Below are 17991 nucleotides of genomic sequence, written 5' to 3'. Positions count from 1 at the left end.
TATCAAAGTGGTATAAATGTTCATAAGAGATTTATTGGCACTAAAATTAAGAATAGTGGAATACGGAGCATACTGAAAAAGAAGTTTGCTGGCTAGATTTTACAAAATAAACGTCTGTGTAGTCATTTGCAACTCAAGAATAATTTTTAAAAAAGCTTATTGTACTTTTATTTTAATTTTATAAATCGAGTTTCTCATTTTTATTTATTAAAATTTCTTACAATCACAAAATTTGTTGCTATTTAGGGTAACAAATTTGAAAGAAATCGTGTGAAAGAAAAAATCGTGCGAAAAAAAGGAAAATCTCAACATGTGAAACGAGATTTTAGGCCCACAGTGAAACCCACACAGTGGAAGAAGTAACACAAATTGAAAAAGCTGGCCCTATTTTATCAACCAAATGATGGCAAGCTTACACTTCGCCGGGAGATAAGTGAGATTATCATTTTCTTGACCTACTTGTATAAGAAAAAGATCACATAATCCATAGGTATAACAAAACAATGGTTCAGCCTATGCTATATATAATTGGATTATAAACTCCACAAAAATAATAATCCTGACAAGAAAAAACAAAAAACAAATAGATACCAATAGTAATTTTCTTGCATGGAAATGTTCCAACAATGATAAATAAAGTTTTTGACTTTTAATAAAAACCGATTAAACCCCAAATATCTAATGCCACAACTTCATGCAGAAACCAGACTGAACAACCGCAGACGCACCACCACCAACCGCAGAACGCTTACTAGAAACGCGGTCGCTGAAACTATGAACTAGCTGCTCAGCTAAAGCCACAGGATCATCAGTAAACGTATCTATGAATATCTTCACAACTCTAATCTCTTGTGGCGTCGCTCTCAAGCCATACCAAGTCAGAAACTTCTGTCTGAACTCTTTATCAATGTGTCCTGAACACTCGAGCTGTCTTATGATCTTCACACAATGCTCAAGTCCACTCTCTGATCCACCGTTTGCTGAATGATGATCCCCGTTATTACAACCGTTTTCTTTAACGGACTTCCCGTTTCTAGCTTGACGGTTCTTGGTTTGGTCTGACCTGAAGGGAGTAATAGGCAAGAGATTTGTCGTAGTAACCGGGATTAGAGCTTCTCTGTTCTTGTCTGGAACAGCTTCCTCATCTAACAGCACAACGTTCTTCTCAGTCTGCACAATGTCTTCTGACATTTTAGCAGCATTTTCCTCGGTAGAAGGAGAATCTTTTGTCTGGTTCTGAGGAACATTGTAACCGTTGTTGGACTCAGCTTCAACAGAGGAAGGGTTAGAAGACAACGTGCTGCAGTTTGTGAGAGGGCTTTCGCTTCTTTCTTCTTCTTCTTCTTCAGGGCTGCTACGAGTCAAGACACTGATCTCATCGACTCCAAGCTCTCGTGTTCCGCTATAGGACACAACTTTGAAGCAGTACTCAGAAGCTGGAGCTAAGCCAGAGACAACAAACCTGGCGTTTGGAGTGAACAATGTGCAGGTTGACTTCTCCTGGTACTCTTTCTCTGTGACCTTACGATGCCAAATACTGTAATGAACGATGTTTGATGGCGAGGTGACTTCGTTGGATGCTAGAATCACCGTGAGTGAATTCGCGTTAACATCCTCGAATCTGATCTTGGCTGAGATGCGTGGTGAAGGCAATGCAGCAGCAGCAACTTCAGGAGGTGTCTGAAGAGACTCAAGAGCAGAAGAGCAAAGTTTCTGCACATCAGGGCCTGATTGTAGTCTGTTCACAATCCCTCTACCCATTTTCATAGGGAGACCAGTGATGGGACCAATATCATCTTCAAGACTCTTCACAGCTTCATCAACAACCTCACAAAGATTCTGGTACTTATAACTAGAGCCCTTTATAAGCTTCTGGACTAATAAAAGACGGTAGCATAGTACATCCACCCTTCTGGTTTCTTTAGCAATCGTCAGCTGCTTCTTCCAACACTCGAGCAAACTGTTTGGTTTACCGCAGGAGACGCAGTAGAAGCAGCAGCAATCACCACCTCCACTTGCAAGACCAGACTTCTCAGTCTTGAAAGCACATTCAAGATGACAAGAGAATCCGCAAGAATCACCTTCAAACGGAGGGTCCGAGCTGCATGTTAACCAGAGACTAGGATCTTTGTTATCATCATACTTACGGCAAATGCAACAAGAACACCTTCTGCAAAAGGAGTCTTCCTGTCTCAGTACGGCCCGGCAAGCCAAGTTGTTGCAGTAGATAGTAGTGTTCTCCTCACCTTTGGTATTAACTGAGTTGCAGCTCCCTGAGGCATTGTTGTTCACATAGCGAGTAGGTTCATCACCTTTCCTCTGTCTCTTTGAGTTTCTCTCAACAGGCAAACATTCAGAATCTCCCTTCTTCTTCTTTTTCTTCTTCTTGTCATCATACTCTCCAGAGTTTTTCTCGGATACAATTTTCAAAAGAGCCTCGATGATCTTGACTTTGGTCAAGCCGGTGTACTTCCTCTCTTTCCCCATTTCAGCGCATAGGATCTGTAGAATCTCTTGGCGGCTCCATGCCTGAAGCACTTCAGTAGCTAGGTGTGATTGCTGCTTGGAGAGTTCATAAACAAGCTGTCTCTTCTCATCAACACTCATTTGGCTGCATTTTGATGAGTCACCTGCAGCTCCTGTTTATATATATATAGAAGAAAACGAAGTCGAAATTTTAAAAAAAAAATTGAGTAAAAGTGAAGGCAATGGAGAACACAATGTCATAAACAGAAACACAAAAGACTAATACAAGAATCTGCCTTAGAATCTTGTTTTTACACAGATGATGACAATTCACGTAAAACATGTTTCATTTCATTTAAGAAAAAGTTCGAGTAACCATCACAGGAGGAACAGTGTTGAGGTTGGAACAAGGAGTCAAAGAGGGAATCAAAAACAACTTGCCACAGCGAGAGATCATACTCTTTAGAATGAAGTTGGAATAAAAGTGGACCAAAAAGAATAAGATAGGAATTCAAAGCATGGGTTCTCTGTTAGGTAAGAATTAGAACCCAACAAGTTAACAGTAGTGAGACATGTCATGGGAATCTTATTCCCTTTCAGGTCTTTTTTGACGCACGATTAAATTATGTAACAAAACTCATAGTATATTATATCAAAACCAATATAAATGGGAAAAGAAAACAAAGAATATGGAGTTGGAACCAATCAAAAGATCCATTATCAGAATCACCAATGAGAAATTTGATAGAAAAAAAAATACTATTAAGAAGCCAGTGGTAAGGTAAGATCAAGTAGCAAATCAGTGAATACCTAACTACAGTAAAGTGTCTCACTTTTGAAGTAAAAAATACGTACAAAATTGAACTTACATAGGGAATAACAAAGATACACGAATAACGATACATATTGAACAAACCAAAGAAACCCAGAAGGTAAAAAGGTTGAAGTACCATCGAGAGAAGAAGAATCCATAGAGAGAAGAACGTTTACAGACAAGTTTAGTCAAACCCACATTACCACCATAACAACCTGCCAACAACAACAAAAAAAAACCTGCGATGTGAAGAAGAAAACGACAAAAAAGTACAAAGTAAAATAAGAAAAAAACTAGTGGAGGGTACGAAATAAAACAGAGAGAAAGAAGATTAGACAGAGATCGGCGAAAAAAAAAGAGAAAAGGAGAAGACTTTACGCGCAATAAGGAAAGTTTTTGGTTCGTCGAGCAAACAAGAGATAACCGGAACCCGGTTTGTTCCTCTCTCCCTAGTTCCGGCGAACTGAGAAGAGAGACAGCGAGAGGGAGAGAGCTGATGTGTGTGAGAGAAAGTCAAAGAGAGCTCTTTTAAGAGAAGAGAAGAGAAGATGTGAAGAGGAGAGAGAGAGAGAGATACAAAGCATAGAGAGCTGAGGAGATGCAGTTTACGGGTGGGCCCCAATTAGAGTAAAAAAAAGTTTAATTTTTTTATACTTAACCTCTTTATTTTTATTTTTTTGAACACAACTTAACCTCTTTATACGATTCACGTTATTTCGGTTTGGAGTTACGTTTTTACTACTTTTTACTTCTTTTACTATTGGTACGGTACGTAAAGAGTGTTTATTTACTATATGTAATTTAGTATAACATAAATCTTTTACACCATGATAAGATGATAGCTATTAACTTTCCTTGTCCATTTCTTTAACAAAAAAAAGAAGAAAGAAAAAGATGAGATAACCGTAATAAAGCTAGTATAACATCAAACATAAACCATATATAGTAAATTTCAAAGTGTTAAAAGTATTAAAAGATAAGTTATACGTTCAAATTGTTAGTTAAATATTGACTTAGTAGGCTTACTCCAAACTGTTGACCATATATCTGATAACAAAACGACATAATTCTAACGCTTGGAAATATGATCGACACATCACACATGTCGCTATTTACATTATCATCGACTAATTTTTAGAACATGATAACCTTTTACCAATACAGGGGATGGCAGTTTTCAGATATAATATGATAAAGGGGGAAAAAATATATATAGGGTTTTCTATATCTATATTTGAAAAGGTAATATTATAATATAATAACATTAATTATAAGGATTTTTAAGTATATATTAATATTATATAGCTTTCAAATTTTTTTGGAAAGTTTGTTACCAAATAAAAACATCCATTCCAAAGAAATGAAAGAGTATTCCTGTGTCAATCATCACAAAATCACATAAATCCCACGGATATTACTCCTTGTATGAATTGTTTTTAATTTAGTCTTTTTCCGTGGATAATTATGCGACACTTATCTTATCTTAATCTTGTTTTATTATCGCTCTGTCACGTGTTGGACTATCATTGGCAGGTCCCATCGATTGTATCAGTGTGCGTGTTATGGGAACATTGGCTATCATCACAAATGAAATATTATCAAAATGTCATTTGTCTTTATTTATTTATTGGGTCACAAGTGGTCTAGAGAAGAAGGATAAACAGTTTTAGATCCTTTTGGGTGTACCATCTATCATACTTAATCTGCAAGAACGCATTAAACTTATAAGAAACGAATAACCGTTAATAAGTCTTGATTTACATATAGCGAAAACTATGGATTAGTAATCTGTTTTTTTCCTTGTTTCTTTGTCTTGTGAATGCACGCAGAGTCACAGACTTCTATTTTCTTTAAATTCAGAACATGTGATGTTTAATCATAGTAAATTTGTCTTGTTTGTTCGTTAGAGTTCTTAGATCCAAGTATAAATGTATCGACTATACAAGGGTTTTGAATATATATTAACATGGGTCGGATTGATTACTCGAACTGAGATATATAGTATCTAGCATTAGTGTATATTACAGACATGCACGTATCCAGTTATGAATTGAACAAAACTTGGGTTCACCCCCTGTGGTGAACTCTCAAATTCACCTCAATTGTTAGCACTAATCAAAGTGCCATGTAAGATTAATAAAAAAAGGAAACAAAATTAAAAAAATGAAAGAAATAAAAAAGATGTAGACTAATTTTTTTAACGCCATCCATGGCTTCTTCTTCATCACCTACACAAAATATTGAAAGCTTCTTTATCATCCACACAGAATATTGAAAGCTTTATTTGTCAAATTGGTAAACCCAAAACACTAAACCCTAAATCATTGGGTAAATTCTAAAAACTAAACTCTAAACCCTTGGATAAACTCTACACCTGGTTAAACTCTAAACCTTTGGAATATCTCTTTACCCAAGGGTTTAGGGTTTATCCAAGGGTTTAGGGTTTACCCAAAGATTTAGGGTTTAGTATTTTGGGTTTAGGGTTTAGTATTTTGGGTTTAGATTTAAGATATAAGGGAAGAGGATTATAGACACCAATTTGACAAATAAAACTTTCAATATTCTGTGTAGATGATAAAAAAGCTTTTAAAATTATATGTTGGTGATGAAGAAGAAGCCATAGAAGACGTTACAAAAATTAGTCGACGTATTTTTCACTTCTTTCCTTTTTTTTCTTTTTAATTTTGTTTCCTTTTTTTTACCAATCCTATATGGCACTTTAATTGGTGCTAACAATTGAAGTGAATTTGAGAGTTCACCATAGGGGGTGAACCCAAATCTTGTCCTTATGAATTTTAGCAGTATATCCATCTGATATCCATAATCATTGCGTGTTTTATGTGCAGAAAATATTGTTGGTAGCAGTTGTATTTACAATTTTGTTTAGGTTTTAATTCAAAGTTTTATAAGTTAGTTAGTAAAAAAAATTATAAGTTGATCCACTTTCTGGAGTTTTATATTCTTGCTTATGTTTTTCTTTTACTAATTTCCAAACAGTTGTAAACATAAATTTCCTTAATAGTTACTTAGTAGAGCAAGAAACTTGTAGATGCGTGAAGTATTTGATTTTAGTTAAGCTTCTTTAGTATCAAACTATCAATGTATCATTTAATTTGTTGTCGGTGAAGTATCTTTGTTTTCACTTTCAGAGTACCTTAAGTAGGCAAACTTTTTAGGTGAATGAAAAACTCCATTTCTTTTAGCACTATTTTCAAGAAAATGTTCATTTTTTGTTGACCTAATTTTAGAAGACACCCAAACTTTTTTAGAAAATGGGTTTATCTAACAATGAGTTCTTTACTTTTCATACGTATTGATTGTTTTGAAGAAGAGTGCATAAAATGTGATTACAACAAATTCTACAGCTTAATTAACTTTATCATAAAAAGGGGCTCATACTTGTAATTGGGTACATAATATGGTCTATCAGATCAACATAATCATGCACTTTGTAGCACTTTTATGGCAATTTAAATAAATCGCACCAACAGAAACATGTCATACTATTAATATATATATTAAAGAAAATCAGATTTCTATAGCAAACCGTCGTGAATTCTTAGTCATCTTTAGCTTATTGCTTTTTCGACAACAAATCCACTTATGTTATGACAGACACAAAGTTGCAAAAAAGAAAGATGGTCGGAAAGAAGATTCTCTGTGTGCGGAAAGAGTCAGATCGTTTCTTTCTTTCCTATAATCCAATTCTTCCCTAATCAATTTGAACCGGAAAGTTAAGCTTCGTCATGTGTTACTGAATCTAAATAATATATCTAGCTAGGCAGGCGAGTCATAATTCACTGACACAATATTTGGGAACCAAGTTCTTTACTCGTAATATCAAACAAAATTTATGTGATCTCTTCGCATAAAAAATACACAAAAGTGAGATGTAAGGACACCCTCATACTAACGATGGGCATATTCTAAGTTTCTAACAGATCTCGTGGAAGGTAAAATTAGGGTTTCTTACGATTTCTGATAGGGGCAACGATAATAGAGTTTCACAAAAGTTGAAACAAAATATGATTAATAACTGTTTACTTTTTGTGTGTGTTAATGATATAGTCTTGCTTATCGTATTGCAAGTTTATATAGGCCCAACCAGCCCATTGAACTGCAAACATTAATAACATACTTCCACGGATTATGTAAGGCCTTGCAGATCAGACCTACAAAATCTATGCCCACTTCTGAGAAATTAAGGCCCGAGTAACCAATAAATAATGTGTGGTTTTTTTTAGAACTTATCATGCGTGAATTCTTAAGGAAAGTATCATAAGATGCAATAAGTGTGATCATACCAAATTAATTTCCAATTTCTTACTCTTGAGTATTTAAAAGAATATAGAGCAGATTTCAAACACAAAATTGATCGAATAGAAACTTTTTTTCTTAAACTTTTATACCAGAGATAGGTTGACTGCATTACACCTCCACCTTCCAAACTATTTTCTCATATACTACTATTGAGTTATTATTAACTCTTTCTCGTAAACTAATACTTTGAATCACTAACTCACTTACTATCTATTTCAAATCAATTCCACATCAACGATTAAATATGTGAATCTATGTTTAACTACTAGAAATTTCTTTTTAATTACTAAAAATTGTGTTTAATGAATAATATCTAGTTTATAGTTACTTCTGGTTTAATTGTCGGCTAAGTATTAAAAACGTTGCTACTAATTGAATTTCAGACTATTAAAATTGTATGGTTGTGTAGCCCCAAGTTCAATACACAACTCTTAAAATTGTATGGTTGTGTAGACTGTATAGTCCATAGAATTTTTTTTTTTTCAATAAAGTATAAAATAGTAATTTCGGGATAATTCCGGAAGAAAATATTTATCAGCAAATGTATTTACAAGTTTATAATGAGACCAATATAGCAGGTCATTCAATTACAAATACAGTGAAACCTTTATAAATTAATAATGTTGGGACTACACCAAAACTATATTTTTTTATTAATTTATAGAAATTATTAATTTATCGAGATACTAATTGAATTAAAAACTTAATTTGGAACTATAAAATTATAATAATTTATAGAGATATTAACATCGATTATTAATTTAAAGAAGTTATACTGTATACTGTGTTGATAAGTTCTTTATCACGCATACGAACTTTTTCGTTGATAAAATAACAAGCAAAACATGTGAAAATGTTAATACATAAAACCTTCGTATAAAGTTTGGTGGGAAATGGATAAAACAAATGGTTTAGGTTTGCCCATGTGGGAAGTGTTGGGTCACAGTTTTCTATCTACCAATCAAGTATTGGAAATCTTATTTTCCATCATAGGGTTTCTTACAGCCTCTTATTTCCTTTGCATTTTGGACCTAACATAAATCCACCTTCACAAACCACTCTGTAAAATAAAAGAGCAAAAGAAGTTTAATTATAACATTAACTCCAACAAGAATACTTCACAGTTAACATGTTTGATTTCTTTTGGGGATGTGCTTTCGTGAAGGGAAAATTGGGTTTAGGCATCTTTAGCATGAGTTTTGGGATAAGACGTTACTACTAAAATCATAAATTTGATTTGTCTAACTAGACAATTACAAAAAATATATCGTTATGTGTTTTTATTTGTTACATGTTAACTTTTTCTTAAGGTGTTACATGTTAACTTTGGACATATACAAACTTAAAAGAGGTTTATAAGGTACGTAGTATTATAATTTTCCGTTAAAAGAACTATTATAATTTTGATAGAAGGTTATTATTTTTATTCACGTATCAGAGTTTTCCATTCCAGAGTAAGTAATTGTATATATATACATAAATTTCAGAACATGTGAATGATTATATTTGGTAATAAACTAGTATTGTTTGACGATTGTGTTTTTTGTTCTTTTTTTTATCGAATTTGTGTTTCGGTTTGTTTTGAAAGTGTGAAAACGATAAAGACACGTGTGTTATGGTGTTTCACTTGTCTTCTTTTCTTTCTTATTTGTGGTGAATCTCTTTGGAGATGTAATCAATTGTGTTGGGCAGAAGCACGATGTTGACATGAAGGTCGATCAATATGGACACAAGCATAAAACGCATATTCGATTATCGAAAGAGCAAACGTCGCAAGATTATTTACTAACATTATATCTTTTTATCATCTCACGGTTTCTGAAATGATATGTAAACTTAAATAGCTCGACCATATAGTTGGATGGGGTTATCACTGAACAACTTTGACATGAGTGGTTGGCCATCTTACAACATGCTAGGAACCTTCTTACTATATACCCTTTAAATAATATTTTTTTGCAGTCTTTTTGAATGATGCACCATATAGTATTAGTATATATTATTATTATCACATAGAACATAACCTGTTTGTTAGTCAGAAAAAAAAAACCTGTTTGCTAGTATAAAAGAGTCAAAGTTCATGTCATATTTGACCAGCCAACAGCTTGACCGACTCAAGACTTCCTAATCCTATGGTCAAAGGCCATAATGGTCGTTGAGGTATTGGCTCAATTTTTTTTCTTTGTCAACTTTTTGTTAAGGCTCAATCTAAGAGCATCTCCAATGGTGTTACCACCATTGGAGTTCTTAAGATTATTAAACTAAATTTTTTTTTTTTTAGAATAGTTAAGGATTCTAATCCAAAAAGAATGTCCAATGGTGTTTTTTATATTTGAGTCCTTAGCAATATGAAACAATCAAACAAACACCAAACCAAAACTTCAAAATCACATAAACTTTAAACACTAACAGAGTAGTAACAAAAGTCAGCAAGAATAAAAGTTTGAGGAATAGTATAAAAAAAGAGAGAGGATGATAACCGTCTTCGTCCTGGACTTGAACGTGAAGCAATAGAAGCTTGAAGCCAGAGGTATTGTCCCTAACGATCTTCCTCAGTGTCCACTCGAACGCCTTTTTGCTGCTTATCGACGCGTGCGTGTAGCCTTTGATCATCGACTCGTTCACCGCCACCATCACTCGACTTGGCTAGAGAAACCACAACAAGAATTAAAGGCGAGAAACCACAGCAAGAAAGGAGATAGCTAGAGAAACCACGGCTAGATTATAATAATGTAAGAGGCTAGAGAAACTAAACTAACTAGCTACCAAAACTAAACTTCCTCCTCAACAAGCAGCTAAGAAAGACAACATCAGCATGTGAGATTAGTACCTTCAACGGATGCAAAGGGAAGGCCTGCTGTATCCTCAAAACCTACAGTAAGATAAAAGACATATCAACAAAGACTTACCCAAATCAAGTATCACCAAAAGGGTAAACAAAACTGAAACCTAGTAACACTTATATCACCCTAAGAAAAAAGAATCTGCTCAATGTACTTTGGCAAATCCACCACCTCCTCGTTTCTTAGCCTTTACTGGCCTATTATTAACACATACACAACAAAGTTTAATCTATTTTCCTTAATAATAATCCCTATGAACTCAATTCTAAACAGACTTAAAACCCATCTCTCAATTCAACAAAGTGGTCATCTTAATTAGAAAACATTTTGATTGGTTCGATTCAATCATACAAAGAACTTCAATCATACAACAGTAAGTAAGAAGAACCTTGGCCTGCAACATTTGTCACTTCACCTGTATCGCACACTCTAAGCATCACCATCAAAACAAACGCATTCAGGCTCATCATTACCATATGCTATCACTAGGATTGGGATTTCAGACAGGAACTTACTTTGCCGTGTAACGTATCGGCGAGACCGAGGGTGGGAGAAGAGGTGGAGAGGGCGGCGATGGGAATTAATCTCTTGAAAGAGAGGGAGGAGTCGGGAGAAGAGTGGCGGATTCCGATTTGGGGCTTTGGGGAGTTGAGGAAGCAGAGGCCGGAGGAGTCGGGAGAAGAGTCGCCTTCGTTTCGCCACACAGGTTTTTTTTTCATCTCCAGTCTAAATGATTTTTTTTTAACACAACCCTCTCCTCACCAATCAGACACTGCCAACACACTAAGGACTTAATCCTTAATATCCTTAATTAAGGATTGATCCTTAAGTTACACCAAATATTATATATATTTTTAATCACTTTGCCTAAGAATTAGAGCTAAGGACTGTCTAATATCCCCCTTTGCGGATGCTCTAATACCACGGGCTATTGAATCCCGCTTAATTAAAAGCATTTGCTTTTCCTATTTTTCAAACATATAACTAAACTTGAGACAAAAATTTATCATATTCAACAGTCGTGACTAACAACCAACAATTTGATTTACCAAGAAAATCCGGGTCTCAGGCCTTAATTTCCACGACAGATCGGACCTAAGAGCACAACAACATTAATACCTGAGTTTAAACCAACATGACTGCCACATCCGTAATAAACAACAAAGAGTATTACATTCAAAACTACATGGTCAATAAAAACCCAGAATTTTTAGCTATTGGATGAGTATCTACTCTATTAAAATAGAGTCATTTGAAAATTACCATGGCACATTTTTAATTGGACCTATTCATTAAGTCATCACTTAAAAATCACGCGCTACTTTTACATTATAATGTTGTGGACCTACGTATTAAATAAACCAAAATGATAACCTACGTAATTATTCTAAACCGACCGAACACAAAACCGTACGTTAAATATTACTAAATTTTACAAAGTTTTAAAACTCTACTTATAAATCAGTTTATCTTCTCTTCTGTTATTAGGGCTTGACTACTGAATATAATTGGACATAAATGGTTGTTTACTTCCTTCTCTTCTGTTAATGAACTGAACCTGCAAGAAACCTTAATCAATTAAAGAATTATTTGTCCCAGCATTTCTTTTTTTTTTGTCAAACTGTCCCAGTATTTACAGACTCACCATTATAACATTCTATATATTTTTTCTAAAAAAAAAAAACATTCTATATACAAAGTAGACTCACCATTCTTCTTATGTCTATTTTTAACTTTCAAACTTTCTTCTTTTCAGGTTTTTTAAAGATCATATATGGAAGCTACAAACTGTTCTCCAATATCTTACACAATATAATCCTCAGATATAGCTAAATCTTTGAGTTTTATATGTTCGTTGTTGTTTTTAGGCTCTCCAAGATAAGGTGTGCTGTCATCATTCTGAACTCTCTTTCTCTCCAACAAAAACTAAATTGACGTAGGAAAACTGAAGCCATATGCATTTCAACTCTAATCCCCTTGATCTGATGATTCTAACAGTGACGGTAATTATAGCATATGAGAAAATGGTGTTTAGTGAAAAGTGTTACCGTGAGAAAATAGAACAGTGGGAAAAACAAGACAAAACCACACTTTTTGTTATTTATTTAGAGAATTCTTGATTAACATCATTTACTAATTCATCTATAACATTTTTAGTTTCATATTAACAAATAATCATTCTATTTTTGTGACTATTATTAGCATTTTCAACTTTAAATAAAATCTGAATCATAAATTTAAAATAAAAATTATTCCGCGCTTTAGCGCGGGTTCAATTCTAGTTAGGATTTATTTGCCTCCCTCTCGTACGATCGTATCATATCTTTTCTGCTGTTGTGTTTTTTTTCATGTTGTTCATAATAAAACGCGGTAGATGATATAGTGTATATACATAAGTTAACCATGGTAAAATCAAACGCGGTAGGTCGGTTTGACCGTTCTGGTTTGGTGAGCGGTGGCAATAAATCTCACCACTCCAACTCCAAGTCTCCAACCACGAAAATAAAAAATAATTATTTAAATAAAATTATATATGTAGTAGCTCTCTTCTTCTTCGTATTTCATTATTTATTTTCTCTCGCAGAGTTCAGAAGAAGTCTCTCTCTCACCAACACCACACCTAACCACACCCTCCGATCCATAGAGAGAGAGAAAGATCTTCTTCTTCTTCGTCTAGGCACAACAACAACAACAACACGCCACCATGTCCTCAACACCCATGAAAGTCTCTCCCTTTGATCTCATGTCCGCCATCATCAAAGGAGAACCCGTCGTCGTCTCCGACCCGGCTAATGCCTCCGCTTACGAGTCCGTCGCCGCCGAACTGAGCTCCATCCTCACCGAGAATCGCCATCTCGCCGTGATTGTGACCACCACCATAGCTGTTCTCGTCGGCTGCATCGTCATGCTCGTCTTGAGAAGATCCGGGAACAGCTCCAAACGTGTCGAGACGCTTAAGCCGTTGGTGATCAAGCCTCGCGGTGAGGACGAGGTTGATGATGATGGGAGGAAGAAAGTCACCATCTTTTTCGGTACACAGACCGGAACTGCTGAAGGGTTTGCTAAAGTACGTTGCTTTCATTCAAAACAGAGCTTTGGCTCAAAACAGAGTTTTGGCTCAAAACAGAGCTTTGATTCAAAACAGAGCTTTGATTCAAAACAGAGCCTTGGCTCAAAACAGAGCTAACAGAGCCTTGGCTCAAAACAGAGCTTTGATTCAAAACAGAGTGAAGATGATGAAAGCTAAGTTTTTTTTGATAATTTGCAGGCTTTAGGAGAAGAAGCTAAAGCAAGATACGAGAAGATCAGATTCAAAATCGTTGATTTGGTATTATACCCTTTTTTTGAAAAAAAAAAAGCTCGAAACTCTGTCTTGTTTATTTCGATTCTGATTCTGATTTGTTTTAACAGGACGATTACGCGGCTGATGATGATGAGTATGAGGAGAAGTTGAAGAAAGAGGATGTGGCTTTCTTCTTCTTAGCCACGTTAGTTTTTTTTATTTTTTAAGCTCTGTTTGTTTTTGTCTTTATTGAAAGTTGCTTTGGCTGATCTTGGTTTTACAATCTTGGTGTGTAGATATGGAGACGGTGAGCCAACAGACAATGCGGCGAGATTCTACAAATGGTTCACCGAGGTTAGTCTTTTGTTGCTTGGGGTCATTTAGTTGTTGTAGCGTGTGTTGTTATGTTTTCTTGTTTCTCAAGTTTTGCACATGTGTCATGTGTGTTACAGGGGAATGACAGAGGAGAATGGCTCAAGAACTTGAAGTACGGTGTGTTTGGATTAGGAAACAGACAATATGAACATTTTAATAAGGTTTCTAAAACTGAAATATTTATTTATGTTTTTAAAGAAAATCATAATCTTGTTTAAAATATTCTAATATTTGTTGTTTTTGTAAAAATCTGTGTTGCAGGTTGCCAAAGTTGTAGATGACATTCTTGTCGAACAAGGTTTGTTTTTGGTTTCTTTATTTTCATCATTCGTTTTTTGATGTCTTTTGTATTTGTCTTCTTCTAACTTGATGACTTGGCTTGTTCAGGTGCACAGCGTCTTGTACATGTTGGTATTGGAGATGATGACCAATGTATTGAAGATGACTTTACCGCATGGTACTTACTTTTGATCTTATACTTTTTTTCTCTTTTATCAGCTTTGCTCAGTTTGTTAAATCTCTTGCAGGCGAGAAGCATTGTGGCCTGAGTTGGATACATTGCTAAGGGAAGAAGGGGATACAGCTGTTACTCCATACACTGCTGCTGTGCTAGAATACAGAGTTTCTATTCACAACTCTGAAGATGCGTTGAACCAGAAAAACTTGGCGAATGGGAATGGTCATGTCGTGTTTGATGCTCAACATCCTTACAGGTGCGCAAAACCAGGCTTCTTCACATTTTTTTTTCCCTTATAAACATTGTCTTATCAGTTTGATCTAATCAGTGCTTTGTTTTGATGCTTTTAAAGGGCAAATGTTGCTGTGAGAAGAGAGCTTCATACACCAGAGTCTGACCGTTCCTGCACCCATCTGGAATTTGACATTGCCGGAAGTGGACTGACGTGAGTTTTACTGCTAATTTAAGAATGTGTTACAGAACCAGAGGGAACATGAATATATATATATATATATGTTTTGTATCTTTGTCTGTCAGGTATGAAACTGGAGATCATGTTGGTGTACTGTGTGATAATTTGAATGAAACGGTAGAGGAAGTGCTTAGGTTGCTGGACATGTCACCTGATACTTATTTCTCTCTTCATTCTGATAAAGAAGATGGAACACCAATCAGCAGCTCTCTTCTTCCTCCATTCCCGCCTTGCAACTTGAGAACAGCGCTTACACGTTACGCATGTCTTTTGAGTTCTCCTAAAAAGGTTGGTTGGATTCACATTTATGACCATGTTTATTTGCTGTCATAGATGTTTAATCTCAATTGTTTTCCTGCAGTCCGCTTTAGTAGCTTTGGCTGCTCATGCATCTAACCCCACCGAAGCAGAGCGACTAAAACACCTTGCTTCACCTGCTGGAAAGGTTTGTGCCACGCTGCTCTTCTTGATTTTCCATTGTAACATTTTCTCTTACAAGTAATCCATTCAACACCAGGATGAATATTCAAAGTGGGTAGTAGAGAGTCAAAGAAGTCTACTCGAGGTGATGGCCGAGTTTCCTTCAGCTAAGCCACCACTTGGTGTCTTCTTTGCTGCAGTCGCTCCGAGGTTGCAGCCGAGGTTCTATTCAATATCATCATCTCCCAAGTGAGTACCCTTCTCATTGTCTTACTCTTTTTGTTTTCTTTTAGTGTATTGACCTTTTTGTCCTGTTTACTTGAATAGGATTGCTGAAACTACAATTCATGTCACATGTGCACTTGTACATGAGAAGATGCCAACCGGCAGGATTCATAAGGGAGTGTGTTCCACTTGGATGAAGGTAATTAAAAGATGAGTGTGATTTTTTTTGTTATTGTTTGTGCCATTCCTGAGCTTTCTTTTGTTGCTGTTTGTAATAACAGAGTGCTGTGCCTTATGAGAAGAATGAGAACTGTTCCTCAGCGCCTATATTTGTTAGGCAATCCAACTTCAAGCTTCCTTTAGATTCTAAGGTACCGATCATAATGATCGGTCCAGGGACTGGATTGGCTCCATTCAGAGGTTTCCTTCAGGAAAGGCTCGCATTGGTGGAATCTGGTGTTGAACTTGGACCATCAGTTTTGTTCTTTGGATGCAGAAACCGTAGAATGGTAACACTAAGCCCATTTACTCAAAACTTATCATCATCATCTGTTTGTTCAGTGTTCCTCAAGTCTTTTCATATGTTCAGGATTTCATCTACGAGGAAGAGCTCCAGGGATTTCTTGAGAGTGGTGCACTCTCAGAGCTAAGCATCGCCTTCTCTCGTGAAGGACCAACCAAAGAATATGTACAGCACAAGATGATGGACAAGGTATGTCTTTAAGTTCTCAGCTTAATACACTCTCTCATCTTCAGATTCTTGAGCTGACAATTTTTTTTGTGGTATGTATAGGCTTCTGATATCTGGAGCATGATCTCTCAAGGAGCTTATGTATATGTTTGTGGTGACGCCAAAGGCATGGCAAGAGACGTTCACAGATCTCTCCACACAATAGCTCAAGAACAGGTTCGTATGAGACATCAAACCTCAACCGCCATCACAACAGTCTTGAGAGGGTTCTTACTTGTGTCTTGTCTTTGTGTTTCAGGGATCAATGGATTCTACAAAGGCAGAGAGCTTTGTGAAGAACCTGCAAATGAGTGGAAGATATCTTAGAGATGTATGGTAACACGAGGATGTTTGAAGCCCCCTCCCTCATACACTCACTGTGTACTTATTATATATACGGCACAGAAATGCCACAGCATGGTCATTAAGTTGTGATCCCAAGAGGGAATAAACCTCCTTTTTCTCCATTTTTTAATTTAGTTTATTTTATATGTTATTTTACAGTTCTATTTTTTCAACCTTTGTTATATAGTTTGTTCCCACACAACATAATGAAAAGAAAAAAACCCAAATTTGTATAAGATGTGTTGGGAGTATTTATGAAACAGTTGTGTTACATACAAACTCTGTACCTTTAAATGTAAGTGTAACATTCCGAGTTGTGGTATACGGAAAAGCTTAAGAGAATTGATTTGGTTACATCTGTCACCAAAGTTGACTTACATTTTTTGTCACACATCCGTTTAGAACTCCAGAGTTAAACGTGTTTGGGCTGGAGTAGTGAAAAGATGGTGATCTATCGGGAAGTGATTCGCGATACCGTGTAAATGAGGCCAAAGCACGGGGAAAAGTCGGGTGGTGATTGCATGGTCAGTAAACAATGATTGCGAGCTTTGAGAATTAACGACCGACCGTCGGATGGGATGGGGCCCACGGGCCGAGAGAGCGGGTGTGGGTGGTCCATTAGCTGTGGGCGGTCGGGGCGTTGCAAGTGGTATCATAACTGGTTAGCCGTCTCATTTCTGACTTGAGAGGCGTCTTGAGACATGTCATGGGGTGCAACGAGGGCGTTGCGTTCTTTGAGAGGGGGGTGAATTGTAACATTCCGAGTTGTGATATACGGAAAGGCTTAAGAAAATTGATTTGGCTACGTATGTCACCAAAGTTGACTTACCTTTTCCGTCACACATCTGTTTAGAACTCCAGAGTTAAGCGTGCTTGGGCTGAAGTAGTGAAAGGATGGGTGACCTATCGAGAAAAGTGATTCGCGATACCGTGTAAGTGAGGCCAAAGCACGGAGAAATGTCGGGTGGTGATTGTAGGGTTAGTAAACAATGATTTTGAGCTTTGGAAAATTAACGACCGACCGTCGGATGGGATGAAGCCCACAGACCGAGTGAGCGGGCATGGGTATCCCATTAGCCGTAGACGGTCGGGGTATTACAGTAATAGCCAAATGGATAATAATGATTATGGATGGTTGAAAGTTGAAACCTTTGCTTTGAAGTGCTTTTTAGTGGTTCAGAAATATTAATTTTATAAACGGAAAATTAAAAAAAATGAATAAGATGAATGGTATGGGGGTA

General features: G+C 36.1%; 3 protein-coding genes across 3 annotated transcripts; 1 reads left to right on the top strand and 2 right to left on the bottom strand.

Annotated features, from left to right (window-relative positions):
- Positions 1–493: 493 nt before the first annotated feature.
- LOC130494798 (VIN3-like protein 2) lies at positions 494–3827 on the bottom strand. Its single transcript, XM_057003903.1, has 3 exons — positions 3659–3827; positions 3417–3495; positions 494–2639 (listed from the first exon to the last, which is right to left on the bottom strand). The coding sequence occupies exons 2-3, from the start codon at positions 3436–3438 to the stop codon at positions 679–681; spliced, it is 1983 nt and encodes a 660-aa protein (XP_056859883.1). The 5' UTR covers positions 3439–3495; positions 3659–3827; the 3' UTR covers positions 494–678.
- Positions 3828–9940: 6113 nt separating this feature from the next.
- Positions 9941–11356, bottom strand: LOC108830553 (uncharacterized). Its single transcript, XM_056994569.1, has 3 exons — positions 10959–11356; positions 10431–10472; positions 9941–10246 (listed from the first exon to the last, which is right to left on the bottom strand). Exons 1-3 carry the CDS (start codon positions 11160–11162, stop codon positions 9941–9943), a joined length of 552 nt encoding a protein of 183 aa, XP_056850549.1. The 5' UTR covers positions 11163–11356.
- A 1640-nt stretch (positions 11357–12996) lies between these two features.
- On the top strand, positions 12997–17104 carry LOC108843321 (NADPH--cytochrome P450 reductase 2). Its single transcript, XM_018616497.2, has 17 exons — positions 12997–13510; positions 13712–13771; positions 13855–13931; positions 14023–14080; positions 14179–14262; positions 14363–14399; positions 14489–14558; positions 14629–14814; positions 14911–15003; positions 15096–15318; positions 15392–15475; positions 15548–15699; positions 15778–15874; positions 15957–16184; positions 16265–16387; positions 16469–16582; positions 16665–17104. The coding sequence occupies exons 1-17, from the start codon at positions 13148–13150 to the stop codon at positions 16743–16745; spliced, it is 2130 nt and encodes a 709-aa protein (XP_018471999.1). The 5' UTR covers positions 12997–13147; the 3' UTR covers positions 16746–17104.
- The last annotated feature ends 887 nt before the right edge of the window (positions 17105–17991 follow it).

This window comes from Raphanus sativus, chromosome 2, assembly GCF_000801105.2.
Source record: "Raphanus sativus cultivar WK10039 chromosome 2, ASM80110v3, whole genome shotgun sequence".
NCBI lineage: Eukaryota > Viridiplantae > Streptophyta > Magnoliopsida > Brassicales > Brassicaceae > Raphanus > Raphanus sativus.
This window is presented reverse-complemented; position numbering and strand designations above follow the sequence as displayed.

Excerpts from the sequence above, each read along its gene's own strand:
- LOC130494798 (XM_057003903.1), bottom strand. The coding sequence starts at position 3,438 with ATGGATTCTTCTTCTCTCGATG. Across the intron at positions 2,640-3,416 it reads GGATTCTTCTTCTCTCGATG|GAGCTGCAGGTGACTCATCA; the intron begins GTACTTCAACCT and ends ATATATAAACAG.
- LOC108830553 (XM_056994569.1), bottom strand. The coding sequence starts at position 11,162 with ATGAAAAAAAAACCTGTGTGGCGAAACGAAGGCGACTCTTCTCCCGAC. Across the intron at positions 10,473-10,958 it reads CCGATACGTTACACGGCAAA|GTTTTGAGGATACAGCAGGC; the intron begins GTAAGTTCCTGT and ends ATCTTACTGTAG. Across the intron at positions 10,247-10,430 it reads TCCCTTTGCATCCGTTGAAG|CCAAGTCGAGTGATGGTGGC; the intron begins GTACTAATCTCA and ends TGGTTTCTCTAG.
- LOC108843321 (XM_018616497.2), top strand. The coding sequence starts at position 13,148 with ATGTCCTCAACACCCATGAAAGTCTCTCCCTTTGATCTCATGTCCGCC. Across the intron at positions 15,319-15,391 it reads TTTTGAGTTCTCCTAAAAAG|TCCGCTTTAGTAGCTTTGGC; the intron begins GTTGGTTGGATT and ends GTTTTCCTGCAG. Across the intron at positions 15,700-15,777 it reads TCAATATCATCATCTCCCAA|GATTGCTGAAACTACAATTC; the intron begins GTGAGTACCCTT and ends TTACTTGAATAG.